Source organism: Dasypus novemcinctus, chromosome 7, assembly GCF_030445035.2.
Source record: "Dasypus novemcinctus isolate mDasNov1 chromosome 7, mDasNov1.1.hap2, whole genome shotgun sequence".
Taxonomy (NCBI): Eukaryota; Metazoa; Chordata; class Mammalia; order Cingulata; family Dasypodidae; genus Dasypus; species Dasypus novemcinctus.
The window spans coordinates 115,492,350-115,515,225 of NC_080679.1; the positions used below are offsets into that span (position 1 = coordinate 115,492,350).

At 43.2% G+C, this 22,876-nt stretch overlaps 1 protein-coding gene across 3 annotated transcripts in view; it reads right to left on the reverse strand.

Moving 5' to 3' along the window:
* The window catches only part of ACMSD (aminocarboxymuconate semialdehyde decarboxylase), a 96,891-nt gene extending 78,898 nt beyond the window's left edge, over positions 1 to 17,993 (reverse strand). For 2 of the 3 annotated variants that reach the window (XM_071216479.1, XM_004480180.5), the window contains exons 1-3: positions 17,807 to 17,993; positions 11,829 to 11,873; positions 2,537 to 2,633 (exon numbers count right to left, since the gene is read on the reverse strand). In XM_071216479.1, the coding sequence (XP_071072580.1) occupies positions 2,537 to 2,633; positions 11,829 to 11,873; positions 17,807 to 17,863 (199 nt within the window). In that variant the 5' untranslated portion in view covers positions 17,864 to 17,993. The remainder of the gene's footprint in view (positions 1 to 2,536; positions 2,634 to 11,828; positions 11,874 to 17,806) is intronic. The other variant, XM_004480178.5, reaches the window with a different exon arrangement.
* Between the last annotated feature and the right edge of the window lie 4,883 nt (positions 17,994 to 22,876).

Genomic DNA, 22,876 nt, shown 5'->3' on the forward strand with positions numbered 1-22,876 from the left:
GTTTTTTTAAAGGAGGGTGGTGACAAATATGGTAGAGCCCAGTGTCCTCCAAACTTGCCTATTCATTAAAATGGGGGTGGAGATAGATTTTCAGGCTCTTCTTTGGGGAGTCTGATTCAGTGGGTGGGGCCTTAACAATTTTAACAAGCGTCCCAGGTGATTCTTATCATGAGATTTGGAAAAAGCTTTTGCGGTAGGAGAAAGGTACAATCAACTCTGCCATGTGCTAGTTGTGTGGTGCTGAGCAAATTACTTACCCTGGGTCCTATCCGGGGACCAGCGTCAGCAGTAACTCAACCTAGTTGAGGGCTTAAGAAATTGTACATATTATCTCATCGTTCCTTTATTATTTTGGTCTTTCTCAGCCTTGTGTTGGATCTCGTGATAAAGTGACCCAGCGGCCACCAATTACATTTCCCTCACCATGAAGATGGCACAGTTTGCTTGAATTTTCTGCTCTAGGCCTCCATTATTTAATTTCCTTACCTCTCTGCAAGGGCAGTTGGATGTAGTAGTTAAGTCCATGGGCCAGACTGAGTTCAAATCCTGTTTGCATCACTTCCAAATTATGCAGTCTTGGGCTAATTGCTTAACCACTGTTCCTCAGTCTCTTCATATGTACAATGGGCATATTCGATCCTACCTCATAGGTTTGTTGTAGCGACTGAGTGAGCTGATACATGTTAAGAGCTTACAACAGCGCCTGGCACAAATTCTGTGCTGAGCAGGGGATAGCCATGACCGTTCCTTCAAGGACAGCCACGGAATGAAGCACAACAACAACGACCCAAGGAGAAGGAAGTGCAGGCATAAGCAATGGCTTCTGACATCAGGCATCTGAGTTTAATTCCCACATGTTTTTTCCTTCAAAGGGTGGGCACTTGTCCTAGCGTCACCTTTCGAGCAAACCTTGCTCTTTGCCATAGGTCTGGAGCGCTCGTCTTCTTTCCACCTCCTTCCCCACCTTAATAAGACCTCTAAAACAGATGTTTATACACTATATTCTGCAGCATGGTTGAGGCAGGTGCTTCAGGCTTTCGGCAGAGTTCAGCTTGAATGCACTTTGAATATATTTTTAAATAGTGAAAAATTCTATGAAGCTACTGTCCCCTGGTTAAATGTCTATTATAGGCTGAATTGTGTCCCCCAAAAAGACATGTTCAAGTTCCTGTGAATGTGCCCTGATTTGGAAAGAGGGTCTTGGGAGATGTTATTGGTTAAGATGAGGCCGAACTGGAGTCCAGTGGGTGCTAAGTGTGACTGGTGTCCTTATAAGAAGGGGAGAAGTGGACACACAGGCAGGTGAGGGGAGAACACCCTGTGACTGGCCGGAGAACACCGTGGATGGCAGCAGGCCACCGACAGAAGCCAGGAGGGGGGCACAGGAACAGGTTTCCCTACAGACTTCAGTGGAAGCAGAGCCCTGCCCGCACCGTGATTTTGGACTTCCAGCCTCCAGAACTGAGAGGAAATGTATTTCTGGTTTTTTCAAGCCACGTGGCTTGTGGTAGTTTATCATGGCAGTCCTAGGAAAATAGGATGCTAACTTACACCTTGTTCTAACATGCTGGATGCCACCTACTCATTGTGAGCTGAGGGTAACTCGTTTTGTGCAGGCTTTTGGGTGTAAAACGATTCCTACCCTCTCTGTGTGTATGTCTGAAATTCTTGCAGAGTTGTCTTCGATTAGGAAGGGAGTAGTTCTAAACTGTTCTTTTGTTTTCTTGCCAACGTTTCCGCCTGACAGTGTCGGTGGTGATGAGCGCCCCATCGCAGCCCACGGGCAGACCTGCACTTACCCACGGGGTCTCCGTGCACCTTCTTGGAGACTGCTCCCCTCCAGTGGCACCGCCAGCTGGGCGGTAGCAAGGAAAGCGTAGCATGGCAGTCACATCACGTTTTAGATAATCTTTGAAATTATTTTAAATGGCGGGGACTAGTTTGATTTTTCAATATAAGATAAGGAATGCCAAATTGTTAGTGCTTCAGCTCTGAAATGAAAATGTCCAAATTCTCCTCTCTCAAACTTCTGGTTTCTTCATTGAGTATTCTGAGACAACACAATTAGCTTGTATTTTTTTAAAATGCTGCCATTTCTACACTTTGGGCATTAGTGGGGATGTTCTGTGTACTGTGCACCAAAACAAACTACAGGAAGAAATTGGATTGTGATTATAAGCAGGCAATTAACACCTATAATCTGTGATTTCTAATGTTTACTGTTTGTATCGACTCTATAATAAATAAATGAGATACATTTGAACGTAATTAAAAATGATTCAATTCCACTTTCATCTTTTTGATGATACAGTATTTATTTTAAAGCAGGATATACCTGATTAAAAACAAAATTAAATCCACACTTTAGCAACATCGTAATGGAAGGTTCCATCCCTTCCCCAGTGAGGCTGGTGGTGGAAGGGGTCCAGAAGCGGCCATTAACACAAAGTGGTCAAGCTCATCATAACCAACTTTAAAGGGCAGGCACTGCTGTTACAGCAGATGCAAACCCTGGCAGCATTTTCACCACAAGTACCTGTTTGGTCCATTTCTCTAATACGAACTTCTGGGTCCCAGCAGTTCTCTTGGACCACTCTGAAGACTTTCCCATCTTTCAGCATCTTCGCTTCTCCCTGGAGCAGAAAACTCACGTCAGCACAAAATAACCTAAATCTACTTGGATTAATCCTTCCTTGTATGCTTTGGAATATGTTTCTCTCCTAACATTTTCAGTGATTTCTACTCAATCCTTACAGAAGTAGCAATCTGTTTACTCACCAGAATGCAGCATCTCTTCCTCGTGCCTTTATTTTGGCCTCGAGCTGATGGGGTATTCTATGTGGCTGTCAGTGGCTGGACGCAGAGGCAGCAAAGTCAAGGTCATGGGCTTCCTGAGCTGCCTGGTGAGGATGGCTGGTCACATCGCTGATCTGAACTACTGGTTACAAGGACTGAAGAGGATGGCCCAGAGGACAACTGGGACAATCTAGATTCATGTCATTTCACAATTGGTAAAGACCTATGAGATAGAACATCTAGTCTAACTCTCACTTGTTCTATGGAGAAAAACAGATGGATAGTGAGAGTAAGTGAATTGTCCAATGGAGCAGGTCTTACTGACAACAACAATGGCAGGAGGAGGCTGTCAATGAATGAATCCATCTAGCAACACAAAAAAATTTGATGCTGTGCTGCTCGCTTCCATCAGGCATCATACCTGCCAGTGCCCACTACCTTTTTTTTTTTTTTAAAGATTTATTTTTATTTATTTAATTCCCCTCCCCTCCCCCGGTCGTCTGTTTTCTGTGTCTTTTTGCTGCGTCTTGTTTCTTTGTCCGCTTCTGTTGTCGTCAGCGGCACCGGAAGTGTGGGCGGTGCCATTCCTGGGCAGGCTGCTCCCTCCTTCACGCTGGGCGGCTCTCCTTATGGGTGCACTCCTTGGGCGAGGGGCTCCCCTACGCAGGGGGCACCCCTGTGTGGCACGGCACTCCTTGTGCGCATCAGCACTGCGCATGGGCCAGCTCCACACGGGTCAAGGAGGCCCGGGGCTTGAACCGCGGACCTCCCATGTGGTAGACGGACGTCCTAACCACTGGGCCAAAGTCCGTTTCCCCCCACTACCTATTAATGCTCAGTGCAGGGTGCCAAACAAAATGGTCATGCAAAACATGGCAGGGGGCTTTACATTGAGTTTCTAGCTTGTGGTTCCTGAAGAGAAGTTTCCTTTTTCTTTCTGAACCAGGTCCCTGAAGTTCAGCCTTCTCAGGTTCAAGTCCCTGTTTCACAGTTTACTGTCTGGCCTTGAGCAAGTTAACATCTCTGAGCCTCAGTTTGCTCATCTTTAAAATAGGGGTAACCATATGACTTCCCTCAAAAGAACCTCGTGAGGATGAAATAGGGTAATCCATAGAAATTACTGAGCACAGTATCTGGTGTGTGCTAAATGTTAATTATTAGTAGTATTAGTTATTAACGATGTATGGCTGATAAGGGACTACCCTATCTCTTAGCGTTGCCTTGCTCCAGGGTCTCAAGATCTCCCTTGGGCTCATGGAATGACTAAGTGGGCATGTGGCCATTAGAGGCTGTGAATTCTTGTTGAGTCCTCTTGGCTCGATCATGAGTTGCATCCTGGCCTTGCCACAGCTTCTTCTTCATCCTTCTGTTCCACAGACGAGGCCTCTTTCTCCTGCTCCTGCATGGAGAAGGCTGAGCACTTTTCAGCTTGGGGTCCAATAGCATGTTCGGGTCTGGCATGTGTGAGGAAGACCTCAGATCCATGTTGTCATCACTCACGGACTGGAGAACAGGTTAGTGACCCAGCGGCTCGTGTGATTAACAAGTGTCTACATTCCAGCAGTCCTGGGTCTCTGACGTCACGGCATTAGGACTGATTTGCCTCTGTTCTCATCCTCTACTGACCATTCCAGCATCTGAACCACCCTCCTGGGTTAGGGAATCTCCTGCAGGATCCTTGGTGGAGGCAGGGCACAGCTTCTCTCTATGAAAGCCCAAGAGCACTTTATTCTGGTAGTGGTTCCAGTGCGGTGCCCATTGGCAGTGGTGCTGGTGACAGCCTCTGATGTCTACCTGGGAGGCTGCAGTGCCCTAGGCAGGCTGTTCCAGGGAGGGTACAGCACCCTAGGCAGGCTGTTCCAGGGAGGGTACAGCGCCCTAGGCAGGCTGTTCCAGGGAGGATGCAGCGCCCTAGGCAGGCTGTTCCAGGGAGGGTGCAGCACCCTGGTGGGCTGTTCCTGTTTGTGGCCTTGGCTGTAGCTCCAATCACCTGGCTTCCCTTCATCCCTGCACATTTCATAGGTTTGTTTCTCCAGACTTTTTGTAATCCATAAGGGGCTTAAATAATCCAACAAATTTCTTTTCTATGTTTCCTAAACATTATTGGTTTCTGTTGTTTGCAACCAAGAGTCCTGACGGATACCGTTTCGGACAAATAGAGCATGTTAAAGCTGGAATGGATCACTTAGTTCAGCTCTTGCATTTTACCAATGAGTCTGTCAGATGCAATGACTTGTCCAAAGTCACACATTTAGTCAGTATAGGGCTGGGACAAGAAACCAGGTTTGTGAAGGCATTTCTTACCCCCACCATGGTGATATTTGGTCATTGTAGGTAGGTAAAGGTTAATTACTATAATTTCTAAAGAGCCCAATCTTTTTGGGTTACTGCTCTCATTACATGATAGGAGAATCAGACTCGCTAAATATTTCTCTGTCCATATTCTTCATGCTTGATCCAAGGTAAGGTAAATGAATGTCAGCAACTGCCAGGGAAACTCTTTCCAGGTAAATATTGCCACAGAGCAGTTATGGCCCTATCATAAGCATACAATTCTCATTGGCTTTTCATCCAGAATTTTGGGACCTAGTAGCCATTGTAAAGGATCAACTCCTGATCCCTCTCACTTTACATTTAGGAATCCAGGATCCCTGCATGGTTGTAAACGTGCCTCAGGAGTCAGCACTGGCTGAGGCTGAGGTCTCTTATATACTGTTTTTAACTGGAATTTCAATATTAGCCAAGATCTTAATCAAAACTAAGTACTTAGAGTAATCTGCTCTAATTTATTCAGCCTGAACTCAATCCTGAGTTTTCCTAAAATCACAGGAAACATTTTTACTGTTTTTTTGGAAGGTACCAGGGACTGAAGCCAGGACCTCGTACATGGGAAGCAGGTACTTAACCACTAAACTACATTTGTTTCCCAAAAACATCTTTTTTAAATTAAAAATCCCCCGAACCAGTCATGAGTACCCAGAAAAGTCATTTCAAATATACTTCTAATATTTTTAAAGGCAGAACACTATAGACTAGTGGAAAGCATGAGACAATGTGGGGCAGGAGACCTGGGTCCCGTGTGGAACCGCTCAGCCTCTTGGAACCTCAGGGCCAAAAGCTATAAATTATGAGCTTAGAGTAAAGGATAGGTGGATGGTGTGATGCACCACCCAGACTTCCCTTCAGGAAAAAAGGACTTCTTCTCCTGTTGCTGAGTGCTGCCAGCAGACAGTCCCCAGCTATCAGCCCCTGTGGGGATTGCCTTGGCTGAAGAGAGTCATCTCCTTCACAGTCACACTCTCTTTCCAGGGCACCTGGCGTCCAGTGACTAACAGGGGGATATAAATCTCCCCTACACCACCACCCCTTGCCCAGCTTGGGACACCTCTGAAGGTTAGCTTTAGATCTCCTTGTCGGGTCAGCTGAGGGCGTCACTGAGACTGTATCACAGTGTGACTTCTCCCTCTATTCCACCCTGCCTTCTTCTCTTCCCTTCCACTGGTGTTGATCCTAAGAGCCCTTCTGAGTCATCTTCCTGCGTGCTGATCTCCATCTGAGAGTTAGATTCCCAGGGATCCTAACCTGTGACACGACTATGTCTTACGTTCTAGTTTTAATACTATCCCAAAGTAAATAAAGCATGGTTGGTATTTCAAATGTCTGATACTGTATGTACCATAAAAATGTATTTTCAAATTCAGTCTTTTTTTGTGTGTTAATTTTAGTTTTTGAAGGTACATACATCACAAAAGAGGTTACATTATAAAAAAACATAAGAGGTTCCCCTACACCCCCATCCCCCCACCCACTCCTCCCACACCAACAACCTCCCCCATCACTGTGGCACACTCATCGCACTGGGCGAACCCATCAAATTCAGTCTTTATTTCACCATTAGATTACCAATCTCTGCCCTGGCTCCAGTGCCCACTTGGACTACACCCTTGACTATGCAGGCTATGCTGGTTGGGTATGGGGTATAGGATTGGTAAAAATGGCCCCAGACCCTATCATCAGAGAGCAACCGCTGTAACCACTCAAAGTCTCCCATTCCAAGGTTTTGAAGGATAGTTCTATTGTAGGCCCTACAACCATCTCAAATTCAAATGTCCATGGCTATTGTTTCTCTCTCTCTGGGACCCACCAGTTCTCCTGTCTAGGTTCTTTATATCCTTGATCTTTCTCATCCCTCTGAGAGTACATTGCTTTTTCATTTCCTTCTGCCTGAACAGTCATCATCCAATCCATTTCCCAATACCACTAATTCTATCTCTGAAATATATCCTACAACAGTCCACTTCTCTTTATCTCCACTGTTCCAACCCTGGTCCAAGCCACAATCATCTCTCGCCTGAATGACAACTCAGCCTTGTAATTGATCTCTTCCTGTTTCTCGGTTGCTTTTCTAACCAAGGCTCCACAATGCAGCCAGCATAAAAATTTAAAACCCTGAATCAGATCTTCTCACTGCCCTGCTGATAACTCTTGAATTGATTCCCATTGCACTGAGAGCAAAATACAAATTCCTTAACCTGGCCAATAAGACCCTGAATGATCTAACCATTGACTGTAATTTTATCACATGCCTGTACCTTTTAAAAATAATCTTGTTATTAACTCTTTTCAAATTATTCTAATTTGAGTGTTCTATCTGTTTTCTGTTTGGAACCTGTCTGATCCAGCCAAAAAACATGTAACGAGATGTCTTAAAGAATACTATATAGTTTCTATGGGTACCCGTCAAGTCATAGGAAAAGTTCAGGAACAATAACCACCAAATTCTGAGGATGGAGAGTTATGGTCGAAAGGAACTGTAGGGAAGTGGACTTGGCCCAATGGACAAGGCATCCGTCTACCACATGGGAGGTCCGCGGTTCAAACCCCGGGCCTCCTTGACCTGTGTGGAGCTGGTCCATGCGCAGTGCTGATGCACGGAGTGCCATGCCATGTATGGGTGTCCCCCGCATAGCAGAGCTGCACGCACAAGGAGTGCACCCCATAAAGGAGAGCCGCCCAGCATGAAATTAAGCGTAGCCTGCCCAAGAATGGCGCTGCACACACAGAGAGCTGACACAGCAAGATGACACAACAAAAAGAAACACAGATTCCTGTGCCGCTGATAAGGATAGAAGCGGTCACAGAAGAACACACAGTGAATGGACAGAGAGGGCAGACAACTGGGGGGGCGGGGGGAAGGAGAGAGAAATAAATAAAAATAAAATCTTTAAAAAAAAAAGAAAGGAACTGTAGCTTTATCTCTAATAGCTTACATTTTTAAAAGGAGAATTTATTCAAATATTACTTATGTAGTAAAAAAAATTACTCTTAAAATAAAATGGGGGGAAACGGACTTGGGCCAGTGGTTAGGCGTCCGTCTACCACATAGAAGGTCCGCGGTTCAAACCCCGGGCCTCCTTGACCCGTGTGGAGCTGGCCCGTGCGCAGTGCTGATTCGCGCAAGGAGTGCCCTGCCATGCGGGGATGTCCCCGCATAGGGCAGCCCCACGAGCAAGGAGTGCACCCCATAAGGAGAGCCGCCCAGAGCGAAAGAAAGTGCAGCCTGCCCAGGAATGGCGCCGCCCACACTTCCCGTGCAGCTGACAACAACAGAAGCGGACAAAGAAACAAGACGCAGCAAATAGACACAGAGAACAGACACCCGGGGGAGGGGGGGAATTAAATAAATAAATAAATCTTTTTAAAAAATAAATAAATAAAATAAAATGGGAAATGAGGACATTGGACTAGATCAGTAGCTTTCAATTTTGGCCATGATCTCAAGTTAAGATATGTAATATTTAAAGGAATCCAACACACCATACATAGGTATTTAGACACATTTAACTGAAACAGCATTTCCTCTTGCCATGAGCAGAGCATTCTGCTATTTCCTTTTGTAATCTATTTATTTTTTAAGCTGTCCTGATTTACTAAATTGATATTGTGACTGACTGTTGGATTGTAACCCGCATTTTCAAAGATTGGATGATGATTACTAGCCCTAAAATTCTGTTTCTTTATCGTCATGAAGATTGCCCCCAGCCTTGGGCTCTCTACTGCCTCTGAACTCTACTACTATTTACTGTTTCTTTTGCTCATTTAGCACAAAATTATTGCTCCTTGTGTGTTCTTTATACATTTGGGTGTCTGCCTAGCTCTTCAGTGAGGGGGAAATTATCTTGAGGGTGGGAAACGGGGGCCACTCAGAGTCGTGTGTATGGAAATGTTAGTGTAATGGAAATGGTGTGTGTGTGTGTTGCATTCCTGAGGGCCCGGGAAGCACTTGGTGGATGATTCCAGATGCTGCTGAACCAGCCTCCTGCTGGGTTACAGTCTTTGAAATGCTTCCCAGGTGTTCTCACTGCCAGGGCACAATTTCATCCCACCCCACACAGCTCCTTTGAGGTTGTTATACAACCCTGGGCTGTTTTGCTATTTATGCTTTAATAAACCAAAGGACAAATGATGTTTTTCAATTCTGAACAAGGCTTTACTGTGACAGACAAATACCCCTGGATTTGTTTCAGGAGCAATGAAGAACGAAAGGTTAAAAAGAAAAACAAGGAGGGCAAGCCAGAGAAATGTTTTGGAAAGATCTTTCAAAGAACAGGGATCTCTGAAGTAAATCAATCTTGTAGATCAGATGGGACAGAAGATTTATTCACTGAAAGAATGTAGGAGAATTAAAAAAAAAACTTTTTAAACCTCATATATTGGGTTTTCTTATTGCTCTCAGCCCAGTTTGCCTATTTGTATACATTAGCATATTGTTTTGCAGGGACTCCAATCCCTGATCACTGACATTATGAAAAATACAGAATTTGTTTCTGTTCTGCTTTGCTTTGATTTTGAGAGAACCGGAAGGGGAGTGCCAATGTTTTGTTCTATGAAACTCCTACTGTATGCAATTTTGCTGGAAATAAGTAGGTCAGGAGAGGTGACCAGTAAATATTTTGCTTCTTGTTTCCTTATAGAGATTTGCTGTTAAATTCATGCAATCTCTTGACATTAAGCAAAATGAAATGAAGGCTATTCAAATCCAACTGTGGCTCAGGACAAAAATCATGCAACCTGCCCCTGAAATTGGGACTTTCTAGTAGCCTTGTAATCGGGTCCACTCCTTTCCCTTTAGGAGACATGAGGCCAACTGAGATCACCAGCTCTTCAGGCTGGGAACTAACACTATTAGTGGAAAAAGTGTGGTGTTATGTCTAAATCAGTATTTCATGAACACTTTTGATGAGGATGAGAATAAGCTGCCCCAAAGATTTTGATGTTTAAACCTCTTCAATGGTTCCCCACTGCCTTTGGGACAAAGCCCAGCCTCCAAGGCTGTCTGAGGAGGCTTCTGTCCACCTCTTCAGCTTCTTCCTTACCATTTTGCTCCCCCAGACTCTTGCCCACTTTGAGCTATTCTCCACAGAGCAGCCAGAGCGATCTTTTTAAGCCATTAAAATCCTCCAAAGGATTAGCATTGTGTTGAAAATAAAATCCAGACTCCTCAGCATTCCCCACCAGCCCCTCCGTGGTCTGACCTCTGCCTCCTTTGCCAGCCTCATTTCCTACCATCTCCCCCTTCCACTGCATTTCAGCCACATGGCCCTCCTGTCTGTTCTTTGAGAACTTTAACTTCTTCTCATTTTATTACCTTTGCAACTTCTGTTCCCTTGGCTAGGAATACTCTTCCAGGCCTTCCCTACCTGACCTCCAAGTCTTAGCTAGTTTTCTGACCAGTCAGCCCAAGCGAAGCCCTTCCAGTCACTCTCTATTACAGCACTATTTGGTTCTTCATTGTCCACAAGGATCATGTCAAATTCCCCCTAGAATTATTTGTGCATCATGATGGCAGAGACCATGTCTGTCCTGTTTATCACCATGTCCCCAGGATCTAGACTGATAGGCCTGGCAAAAACCAGATTTCATACTCACAGTGAGTGAGTAAATAAACGCACCAGCCGGGGGCTCTCAAATGTGAGCAGGCATCAGATTCACCTGGTGGACTTGCTACAACGCCGATGGCTGGGCCCCACCCTCAGGGTTTCTGATTTGGTAGGTCTGGAGTGGAGCCTGACAATCGGCATTTTTCTCAAGTTCCCAGGTGGTTTTGATGCTTCTGGTCTGGAAACCGTACTGGGAAACACTGGTACCTCCGAGAGGTTCTGGGCTCATACATGTGTCATATCGCATGCTTTTGCTCTCTGCCTTCTCTTTCTGGAACAGTGTTTCCTTTATTCCTTGGACAAACTCCACTCCTGCTTCAAGTCTCAGGATGGGCGTCTCTTGCTCCAGAAGGGCTTTCCTAATCCGTGGTGCCCGACTTCATGGCCCTTAGCGTTTGGTCCAAAGGCTTTCCTGACCTTAGCCCTGCATCTCGACCTCGTCTTCCCAGACCGCAAGGCCTCCAGGGCCGCCTAGTCACGTCTGTATTCCAGCTAGAATGGCAGGACTATTCCCCCTGAATTCCAGGAGGACATATTATGCCTCTGAAAATAAAGTCAGACCTGACCTGGATTCCCAGCTTATACTCGGGCCTCATTATTTGCAGAATGCTTTGCCCCAAGCATTCCTCCTCTTATTTTTTCCTCTTATCAAACTCAACCCTTAATAACAGCAGGTTTTCTTTTTGTCTCCAATGTTTAATTTCTCTAGCTTGTTTTGAAATAGAAACTGTTCCATTTATTTGGTGGACCTTAATATACTATAATTACCTGGGAAGGGCCAGGTCACTTCCTTGAGGTAGAGCAATAAATGCTAAAACTGGTTCCAGGGCAAAAAAGAGAAGGGGGTGGTGGTGAGGAGAGGGGCTTTGAATGGCTTCCCAAATTACAATTTCCTCTTCCTAATACTGCTCTTTGAATTTACGCCCATTTTTAATAATAATTTTGAGAAATCTAAGTTCTGTTACCCTGCCTACTACAATGTTAAGAAGAGGGCAGAAGAGGTGAGCTCCCTGGAAACGCAGCCTGCAGCAAATATGGCAAAGCTCAGGGTGTTTTGAGTGCAACGTGTGCTGACGTTTTGAAGAAACTCACCTTGCTGTGGTGTTGGAGCTGCACCCAGCCTCCATAGCCGAATCTCTGCAGGGGAGAAGCTCAGTTAGATTCGAAGAGCATAGAAGAGAGGACTGCAACTTAGGGCATTCTCAGCCTCCTGTCTGCGGGGAGGGGGATCTGGACCCGAATCATGAGGATGGATGGACAGGGATATCTGTGTCTCGGTATGTGTTGCTGTGTTTGTGAGTGGGGTCTGCCCCAACAGACTTCTTCAGATCTGGGTGAATTCTCCACCAGCCTTATTTAGCCCAGTCATGGCTCTTTTCTTGAATGTTAGCTCCAAATAATCATATTGGCTTTGGAAACCTACCTGCCTCTTCCCTAAATGACATTAGAGGACCCTGTTAGCAGGCTGGGTATACAACGGAAATGGTCGTCCAGAAGTCCCAACTTTGCTGCATCGAATTTCTCCCTTGCCTGTTCCCACTTCCCGTCATCACTACTCTCATACCTTCATGCTTTTAATACCCTCATGATTTCCCCTCTCTTGGCCTGGAAAAAGCTAATAAGAAATGTGTATTGGAAGAGGGAGTAGAATATGACCTTCATCACTTATTCTTTAGAGTGAAATTAAGACTTTGTGTTCTCTCAAACTGGACTTTTGCCATTGAACTCTTATTGTTAATGTAGGAGAGGCTTTCTTTCTTTCTTTCTTCCTTCTTTCCTTTCCTTCCTTCCTCTATCCTTTCATTTCTCCCTTTCTTTCTTATGATTTCTTAATTTCCTAAGGAACTATAACCTCTAAGTTTGCAGGCTACACAAGAATCACATTAGGGAGGGTAAAAGGTAAGCAGAGGGAGGCAGAACTAAGGTATCATGCCATGCCTACAAAATCACTGACAAGATACTCAACTTTTTTGGAGTAACTTAACATCTAAGTCACTGTTTCCTTATGTGTAAAATGAGGCTAATAGGAGTTGCTATGACATAGGGTTTAATGGGACTTAACTGACACTAATGCTGGTAAGGCTATTGACAGTCGGTGTGGCTTATAAAAAGGTGGTGGTGGTGGTGGAGGTGATGGTAGAGGTCGAGGTGGTGATGAAGGTGGTGAAAGTGATGATGGTGGAGATACTAGTAACAGCAGTGGAGGTAACAGTGGTAATAGTGGTGATGGTGGTGGTGGTGCTAATTGTGGTGGCCATGGTGGCGGTGGCGGTGGTGGTGGCAGTGATGACTGTGCTGATGGTGGTGGTGATTGTGGCGATGGTGATTGGTGATTAGGGTAATGGTGAGGGGGTGGTGGTGATGGCCGTGGCAGTGGTGGTGGGGCATGCCTGTGGTCAGGGACCAAGGAGAACAATGAAAGAAGGGGCCCTTTGTCACTCTGTTCATCTCTCCCCTTACCTGGAAAGTATAAAGTGTTCAAGTTACTCCACAGATCCCTTCAAAGACCTAACTTATTTGGGGCAATTTTATTCTGCTCCTAGTTGGGGTTCCACACATTCCCCCAGATCACATCCCAGGTTGAGCTAAACCTGGGGCCTTACATTTATGACATCAGAGTAGTTCTGGCCTGAGAATATGCCGGGAGGCATTTACAGTCTGAAACATTTAACTGACAATGACCCATGTCCCATAGGCATTTATGACCATGAGAAATAAAAACTTGGAAGGGAATTCAGTTCTGTATACAAGAGACGTACACACATGAAATGGATACATATGAATTAGAGGTTGAGGAATTGAATTACATTTTTAATGCCTTGGAGAGCTCAGACTTTCATGAGGTGAATAATGAGTCTCTTGGGTGATGAAACCAGTTGTTTGTGTCCTCAGAGGGGTTGTTTAAAAGTCATATTATGTCTGGGATATTGTCTTCTAAAACTTTACAGTGATCAAGTACAATTAAACGTCCTAACAGAAAGATGTAAATACAAAATTTTTATTAAGGGATAAAACTTTTTCTTTTACCCTATTTAAAACAAGAAGAATCTTTGTAATCCCTACTATTGGTGACATAGTAGATGGTCAGTAAAACCTAGTCATCCTCATTGTTACAATTAGTTTCGTGGGTCTTGGACCATAGTCCTCCTATTTGTGACAGCAGAGAGTGGATCCTTATTTATCAGAAACAATTTAAATGTAGTGGATACATACAAAAATTTTTTTGAATCATACAATATGTTACACAATATTTTTGGTTCATGGTGACGCAGTGATACAGTATTTGTCCTTCTGTGTCTGGCTTGCTTCATGTGCTAACAGAAGAAGATGTAAATATAAAACTGAGAAATGTATGTTTTATTCAACTGCGTTTTCTTTTTCTTTTTAAATTATTGTTTATATTTTCAGTTATTAAATGTACAAAATAAAGTTTAAAAATTTAAAAAAAAGAAGCAATTTAACCCAGTGTCCCCTGAAGCCACTTTCTTTCCACCTTAGACAGATTTTTTTTCTCCCAAGGATCCTAACTGCAGCTCTGACTAATATCATTATTAGCAAGTGAAAATGAGATTTCTCTCTTTCTCAAATCCCAGTCTTTGCAGTCTTTAGTTAATCATCAACCCAGACGTGTTGACTCTGCTTTCCTGTTTCTTCATTTCACAAGCAGGTCAAGGTCATTGAGATGTGTCTATTAATATTAATAAGGAAAGGCAGATTTGAAAAGAGACACCAGTTCCTCCCAAGGGATTTCCTCTTCTAAAATCAAACTAGTACTGGCTTTTTATTTTCATTCTTTTATTGGAAGATTTGAGAAAATAGTGAGAAGAGATCAGGGATTGATGCTTGAAATAATATTTTCCACTAAGGAACGATTTGAAGACAAAGGAAAATCTGCTATAGTTAATGAAATTTCAATACTTCACTTTGATCACACAGATGGGGCAGAGGGGCAAACATCATTTAGATGCATTTTCATTTACCTCATTCACTCATCCAAGCTTTAAAACACACTACCATTTTCTGCTAGTTGTTTCATCACTGGCTGGCCTGAACCCAAACAGAAACTTCTACCAAGTAACAGATTTGATTGCTTGACCTGCTGGTTAGAAGCCAGGCTCCAATGACCCTGTGGGGAAGCCTTCAGTAGGTTTATGGGGTGTGAGGACTTCGGGGAGCAGGCAGAGCAGGTGGGTATTCTTCTCCTGGACCTGCTCTGCCCAGGTGGGTATGGGGTGAGCAGGTGGTGCTTTGGGATTCTAGGCTCATTTTTGAGTCTCAAGTACTTCAGTTGTCAAGCAGGTTGAGTAATATGAATCCTATCTGCATGTCACAAGATTTTTATGTGACTCAAGTGATAAATACATGATTTGGGACATATATATCTCTCTCTATGTCCGTACAAGAATATTATTGCTATTACTTTTACTACTACTATTTGAAGCATGTCTTCTGTCTGCTTGCAACATGTGCGACTACTAGGTAGAAGAGGTCTGGTTTGGGGGGACAAAAATACCCCTCATCTCTTTGGGGGCATAGTCAGTAGATAGGAGGTGAGGCTGTGTAAAGAGCCAGCAGAGCATGTTGAGGACATTTTCAGGGCACACATTTTAGCTATGCCCCGCAACTTCACGCTCTGTGTCCCTCAGTTCCCCAAACAGTTTTACTGTTAAGGCCCTGCTTTAGGTGGGCACCTAGAAATTGTCAGCTCTGGGTGACCAGTTCTGTGATCAAACTGGAGGGAGGCTTGAGGGAGGGGGCTAGATAATGGGAGGTGGGGGCTGTAGCACAGAATTCTTGATAGAAAGTTTGTTTTCTCTGCTCAGCAAAGGGGAAGCATTTATTTTAGGTTTTGAAGTCCGAAGGGGAAGGCCAAGGGGCATGGAAGAGGCCTCGCTACTTTCTGGCTTGTTTGGAACAACTGTCGTGCCCAGAGGGAGAGTCTCATTGGGTCCTAGACTTAGTGGGAAGAAATCACCCTTCCCAAGGAGTCTGAAGAGTGTGTTCCCCAGGCGTGAAGTATTTTTCCTGGACATTGGTTTAAATCAGTTGCAGTCTCAGGAAACCTGGGTCTAAGTCCAAATCCTACCCTGTCAAGCAACAAAAATAGCTACAACAGTCAGACCAGACTCTTTGCACAATATGCCTTGCACTTATCTGTGGGAGGAACTGAAGAGTCCCCCCTTAATGATGAAAGAGACTCAGACTCTTTGCACAATATGCCTTGCACTTATCTGTGGGAGGAACTGAAGAGTCCCCCCTTAATGATGAAAGAGACTCTTAACTATGATTGGTTTGTTTCTTCCTCTCTAAGCTCCAGAATCACTACCTGGGCCAAGGAGTGGCCTCTGTAGAGCCAGAGCCCCTTGCTGCTGTGACATTACCTTAGAGAGGGAACCAGTAGCCTGGCTGAATCACTCAGAACTGGGAGAAAGTACAGGTGGGCAGTGTCCTTTTGGGACTGACATGCATTCCCATCGGATTTCATGCAGGTGTTATTTGAGCATTAAAGAAAGAGAAAAAGCAGTAATATTGGAATTAATGCTATTTGCTGGGGATTTTTTGATCTACTGAAAAATACTATATCATAAAATCTGGATTTTTCTGAAACTCTCAGATTAGGGAATTTAATCTATTCCTTCCCTTCCCTGCATCATAAATTAGCCAAATCATTGATTCTATCATTCATCAGGCAAACAACCATAATGAGGGTTAGAAAATGATGAGCATTATAAGAAGTAAGAAACTGTGTAATGCATCAAAAGAAGCCAAATATACTCCCATGAAGGAATTTAGGAATTGAAAGTCTCTGGCACATTCCCTTCATAAAATCATTAACACCATAAAGCGGTTGTTTACACTTTAATAAAATACATTGAGGTCAACAGCATTTAAAACAGCCTGTGCCCATCTCAGGCATTCATCGACTCCTTTTGGGGGATTAGTTTGATAGGTTGAGCTTTTACCACTAGTCGTGATAGGAAAGCCTTTCCATCAGGTTCAGCATTGTTTGTATTTTTCTTTTTTTCCCCCAAATTCTACTCAATTTATTCATTTTTTAAAAAGATATTACATTAAAAAAATGAGGTCCCCATTCGCCCCCACCGCCCCCTATATTTTTCAATCCAAGTGTCTACCACCCATCTTACCTAAGATGCAAGTGGACAAGGAGACACTTGTTCGTAATACTAACCCAGGAGATACCCTTGAGGAGAAAATAGTTTACCCCACCTGCACATGAAACTGCATTTTAATTAGAGTTTAGATTAATTCATTTTTCCTCACTTGCGATGGAAAAGGATGAAGCATTATTAGGAGCATGAAAATTCTAACAGAGGGCTGAAGGCTGGGTGGAACCTGACAGCCTGAGCAAGCCTCAAGCCTGTTTTAATTTTCGTTGCTGTTCCTCGCCTTCCTCTTTTAGTTTTTATTTAAAAGTTCTTAATGACAAAAATAAAATCCCATCTTTACAAAAACATGGAGAATAGTCTAGAGACACTCATTGTGGAAAAGAGTTATCTCTTTGAAGTATCTACACCCTAGTTCTTCATAACAAGGATTTACAGCTTAAAGAACATCAAAGAGGAACGGTTTTAGACAGTGTCCTAAAATAGACTAAAAAATTTTCACAAACCTATCTCTTGGTGCTTCTAAAATGTATTTTGAACATTTTTGAAAGGAGGTATGTTTCAGAAGTCCTAGAAACCTATCACATTCCATATTTTAATAGTCTCTTACCTGAAACTGGAACTTCACATGTTGTAGCTGGTACATAGCTTTCTAGCAGCTGAATATATGTGATTTAAATGGAAGTAAAGCTGCCTTACTTAATTTGTCCAGAAATTTTAAAGAATGCTTCATCTGAGGAGGAAAGGGGAATTTTGACAAAGCACTTTTTTTTTCCTCCAATGTTCTTATACTTATTTTTAAAAATTGGGAAACCTGAGCTACTGAATAATTTTAAATCACCCCCAAGCAGAGATACTTCACATCTAATTTCCAAAAGAAGGGAAAGGCATTTTAAAAAACCAGGAGAATTTCCAGAAATAATTCAGCAAATTAATCACCATTACCTTTTTTAGATCTGGCCATTCTTTTGGTAGAATATGACTATGGATATCAATTTTCATCTCCACAGGATCAGAGAAGGAGAAGCCTGTAAGGAAAGAAGTTTTGTTGTCCAGGAATCACCATGAAACCACGGAGATAACTGATTTACTCAGTCCCTGTACAGTTACCCACAGGGACCAATTGGTAGTCTTGCCCAGCAAATCTACGTCCACTAGAACTACCTTATTAAAGTTCAAAGTTCTGTTTATTTGTTAACCTGGCTCTGGGTCAACAATGCTTTAGTAAGCAGAACTCAGAGCACAAAATTAAATTTTAAAAGGACTGTACTCACCCTATGAGTTCAAAAGTGCTGCAGGCTGGGAAGTGGACGTGGCTCAACTGATAGAGCATCGCCTATCACATGGTGAGGGTCCAGGGTTCTATACCCAGGGTCTCCTGACCCATGTGGTGAACTGGCCCACGTGCAGTGCTGCTGCGTGCAAGGAGTACCCTGCCACACAGGGGCACCCATGTGTAGGGGAGCCCCACGCACAAGGAGTGTGCCCCGCAAGGAGAGCTGCCCCACATGAAAAAAAGCACAGTCCACCCAGGAGTGGTGCTGCACACACGGAGAGCTGACTCAGCAAGAAGACGCAACAGAAAAGAGATGCAGTTTCCCAGTGCTGCCTGATAATACAGCTGGATGCAGAACACACAATGGACACAGAAAGAAGACAATGGCGGGGGGGGGGGGGGGGGGGGAGAGGGAGGGGAAGGGGAGAGAAATAAACAAAATAAATCTTAAAAAAAAAAAGTACTGCAGGTTGTTTTGAGTTATAGTAGGTCCAAAATAACTGATTATTGTTTTAAAAAATATTCTAAATTTTATCAAGATAATACATGGTCATGGTTAAAAAATCAAATAGTAGAGAGGGGCTTTTAAAGAAAAATAATAGACCCCTGACTCACTTCTTACCCTTGGCCTCACTTCCCAGAAGCAATCAAACGTAATATTTCTAGCTTTTGTTCAGTTGGTTACCTTCCTGTATTTAACAACATTTTAAATTGTTTTGTTCATGAGAATTTAGCATGTTGAAAAAGTTGTGGGGGATGCTTCATTTTTAAAGTCATAGAAGGAGTTCACTCTTCATATATATTGTTTCTTCCATTGCCTTTGCCTTTTGCTCATTCATGTGTTCATTCATTCATACATTTAGCAAACATTTTCTGAGAACTACTATGTGCCAAGAACATAGGTTGAATGAGGGGTAAAATTATGCATATGCCATAATGGGTAAATACACACAGCCTAAGTATAGGGAAAAGAAGAGAATAGCGATGTCCACCGAAGGGTATCAGAGCAATTGGCAGAAGGTTTCCACTGGGGCACAGAGTGGGACTTGTGGTCATGCCTCTAAAGAAGTCTTGGGACAGAGCGGCGCTTTATTACTCTGCTTTTACCTTTTCCCCTTCCTGGAGGTCTTAAAATATTTAAGGGACTTCAGGCACCCATGGCAAAGCCTTTGGGATACACTCTTGGTCTCCCAATCGGGAGGTATTAAGTAACCAAAAAAAAACCATTTCTACTCTTCATCATGATTCTGGATAAATTATAACAAACATTTTGAAAAATCTTGCTCAGCTTGAAAGAAAGTAAGGGCGATCATCACAATCTGTTAAAAAAAGAAAGATTCAGAGAGCTGAAACCAAACAGGTGAATCTCACACTAAAATGGCTGTTAGACCTGCCCTGGAGCACGTGCCAATGCGCAGAGGAAGAACAAGCACTTTAGAGCACTTCCTATGGGCCAGCCAGCATTTTCCCTATATCAGTTCATTTATTCTTCATAACAGCCTTGGGAGAGAGGAATGTCCATTTTACAGACGAGGAAACTGAAACACAGAGACATTAAGTAACTTGTACAAGGTTATACTACAGTAAGTGGCAGAGCCAGGATTTGAATCAGGCTTCAGAATCCTAGAGCTTTGGGGATTAACATCCACAGGGTATTGCCAAAATCTGTATTGGTTTCCCATTGCTGCTGTAACAGACTACCACAAACTTAGTGGCTTAAAACAATGTAAATTTATTGTTGAATACTTCTGGAAATCAGAAGTCTATAATGAGAAAACAGGGCTGTTATCTTTCTGGAAGCTCTAGGAAAGAATCCATTTCCTTGCCTTTTCTAGCCAGCAATGTAACATCTTCCATTCCTTTTCTTTCTGCTTATGTCATCACAGGACGTTTTTCTGACTCTGACTCTCCTACCTATTTCATATAAAGACCCTTGTGATTACATGGCTCACCCAAATCCTTAACTCTTAATTGCACCTTTAAATTCCCTTTTACCACGTAAGCTAACATATTCACAGGTCCTAGGGATTAGGAGTGACATCTTTGGGGGCATGAGGTGGGCATTATACAGCCTAGGCATGGTAAAATTCCTAGAGTAGCTACTAAAGGAATAGAAATAAAATAGATAGCTTTCAGGCCACTAAAAGTTAAAGTGACCTAAAGAAAAGAATATCAATTCAAAGGAGACAATAAAGGAGAAAAAAGAAATATAGAAAAAATAGGCCGAATAGGAAGCAAAAAGAAAAATGGGAGAAATATCAAAATCCAACTATATGCTGTTTATAAGAGATACAGGTAAACCTAATGATCCAGAAAGTAAAAAGTTAAGAAAAAGAGGCAAAAGCTAATCAAATGAAAGCTGTGATAGCTGCTGTCATAATCAGCATCTTAAGAATGCATCCCAGGTAAAAAGATTACAAAATTAAAACCATTGTTAGGGCAAAAGAGGATCACTATATAATAACACAGAGTTGGGAAACTGACTTGGCCCAGTGGTTATGGCGTCCGCCTACCACATGGGAGGCCCGCGGTTCAAACCCCGGGCCTCCTTGACCCGTGTGGAGCTGGCCCATGCGCAGTGCTGATGCGCGCAAGGAGTGCCGTGCCATGCAGGGGTGTCCCCCACGTAGGATTGTGCCCCGTAAGGAGAGCCGCCCAGCGTGAAAGAAAGTTCAGCCTGCCCAAGAATGGCGCTGCGCACACGGAGAGCTGACACAACAACAACAAGATGACACAACAAAAAGAGACGCAGATTCCCGTGCCGCTGACAACAGAAGCGGACAAAAAGAAAAAAGACGCAGCAAACAGACACACAGAACAGACAACCGGGGTGGGGGGAGGGGAAGGGAGAGAAATAAATAAAATTTAAAAAAATAATAATAATAATAACATAAAGTTCAATGAACTAAGAAGCTATAATAATCCTAAATTTGGTGTACCAAATTGCTTCAAAATATAGTGCACAAACATTTATCTCTATATCTATCATCTATCTATCTAATAATTATCATCTATATATCTAAATTAAAGCATTTTCCAACAATGTCTCTTAATTATTGATAGGTGTGGTAGCTTGAAGCTGGATGTACCCAGAAAAACATGTCCTTAAGTCTAATCCCTTCCTGTGGGTGTAAAGCCATTGCAAGTAGGACCTTTGATGAAGCTACTTTAGTTAGGGTGGGTCTTAATCCTATTTCAGGAGTCTTTTATAAATGGAATTAATATACATAGAAAGAGAAAGTCATAGAAGCAAGAAGCTAGAATCAATGAAACCCAGAAGAGAAGGAAGAGAGCAGCAGCTATTGTCATGCGCCTTGCCATGTGGAAGAGGAACAAGGATCGCAGGCGGCCAGTCCTCAGGAAGAAAGCATCACCTTGATGACGCCTTGATTTGGACATTTTTCCAGCCTCAAAATCGTAAGCTAATAAAATCCCGTTGTTTAAGCCACCCCATTTCATGGTATTTCCTGGAGCAGCCTAAGAAACCAAAACAATAGGTAAGTCATATAATAAACCATCTTCAGGGATGCTGCAGAGGAGGGTTCCAGTGCTGGAGTACTGCCCAAGAGCCTCAAAACATTCCACAAGGGAAAGACGCAGTCCATCACCTCCAGCCTGTCCCGTAGAGCTCTACGCCCTGTTACCACAGGGTCAGTCACTTAACAACTTTCCCACAGCCCCAACCTTTCCTCCATCTGTGTTTTCCCTGCCAGGGAACGAGACTGAGTGCAGGGAGGAGAGATGCCAGGTAGGAAAGAGAAAAAAATGGCCGTGTGCTCACCTACAAAGGGAGAAACTTTGTCTTTGAAGAGACTCTTCATGTATTGTACTGATTACTTTTACTTCCTAAACTGTAACTGGGCTTGAAATTTAGAGTGACTTCAGGAATTCTTACGCTCTAAAAGCGAGCTGAAATGTCACAGAGGTTGCACAATTTTTCACTGAAAGGGAGGAGAAGGACCACCTGCACCCTGAATTAAGGGAAAGTGGGAGATTGAAAAAATTACTTTTTAATAACTATTTTCTTGTACTTAAAAGTAAATAGAAATGTTTTCACTTTTACTTATAAAGACAAGCAAACTTTTTGGCTAAATGGGCAAGGTCCTTAGGAGCACGGTGTCAGTTCCCACTATGATATCAAGGAAAGTGAAAACAAACAAAGGAAAATTGTATAAAGATCTCACCTCTGCATTTTAATATGTGAATTATAAATCAGATGGGCTTTATACTAGACATTCCTTCATAAAAAAGGGCAAGAGATCCTTAAATTTCTCTATAGTTGGATCATACAAAAATAAAAATGGGTTAGACTAAGTCTGAGTAGCTCCTTTCTCCTGGCCCTATTCTGATGGCTATCAATGAGCTCATATATCAAGGTTTGACTCCTGATTCCACTGCTTATTAGCTAGATGACCTTGAGCAAGATATTTAGTGTCTCTGTAAAATGGGGATGATGACAGAACTGATTTTACTCAGAGAGTTGGTATAAGTATTAATTTAAATAATATAAACTCTCAGCTATGTTTTACTCCATGACACTTATTCCAATTATTTCTGACTCAGTCCCCTATATGCCAAGACTGGCAGTAAGTTCTATATCTATCAATATGAGAGATGTAGCTTCCCCCTCCATCCTTCTTGGATTATATAAGACCCCTGGGTGTATGTGATCCAGGAATATAGGAGGGGGGCAAGCCCCTGGTTGTCACCGTGTGTTTCTCTTTGGCCAGACATGCATG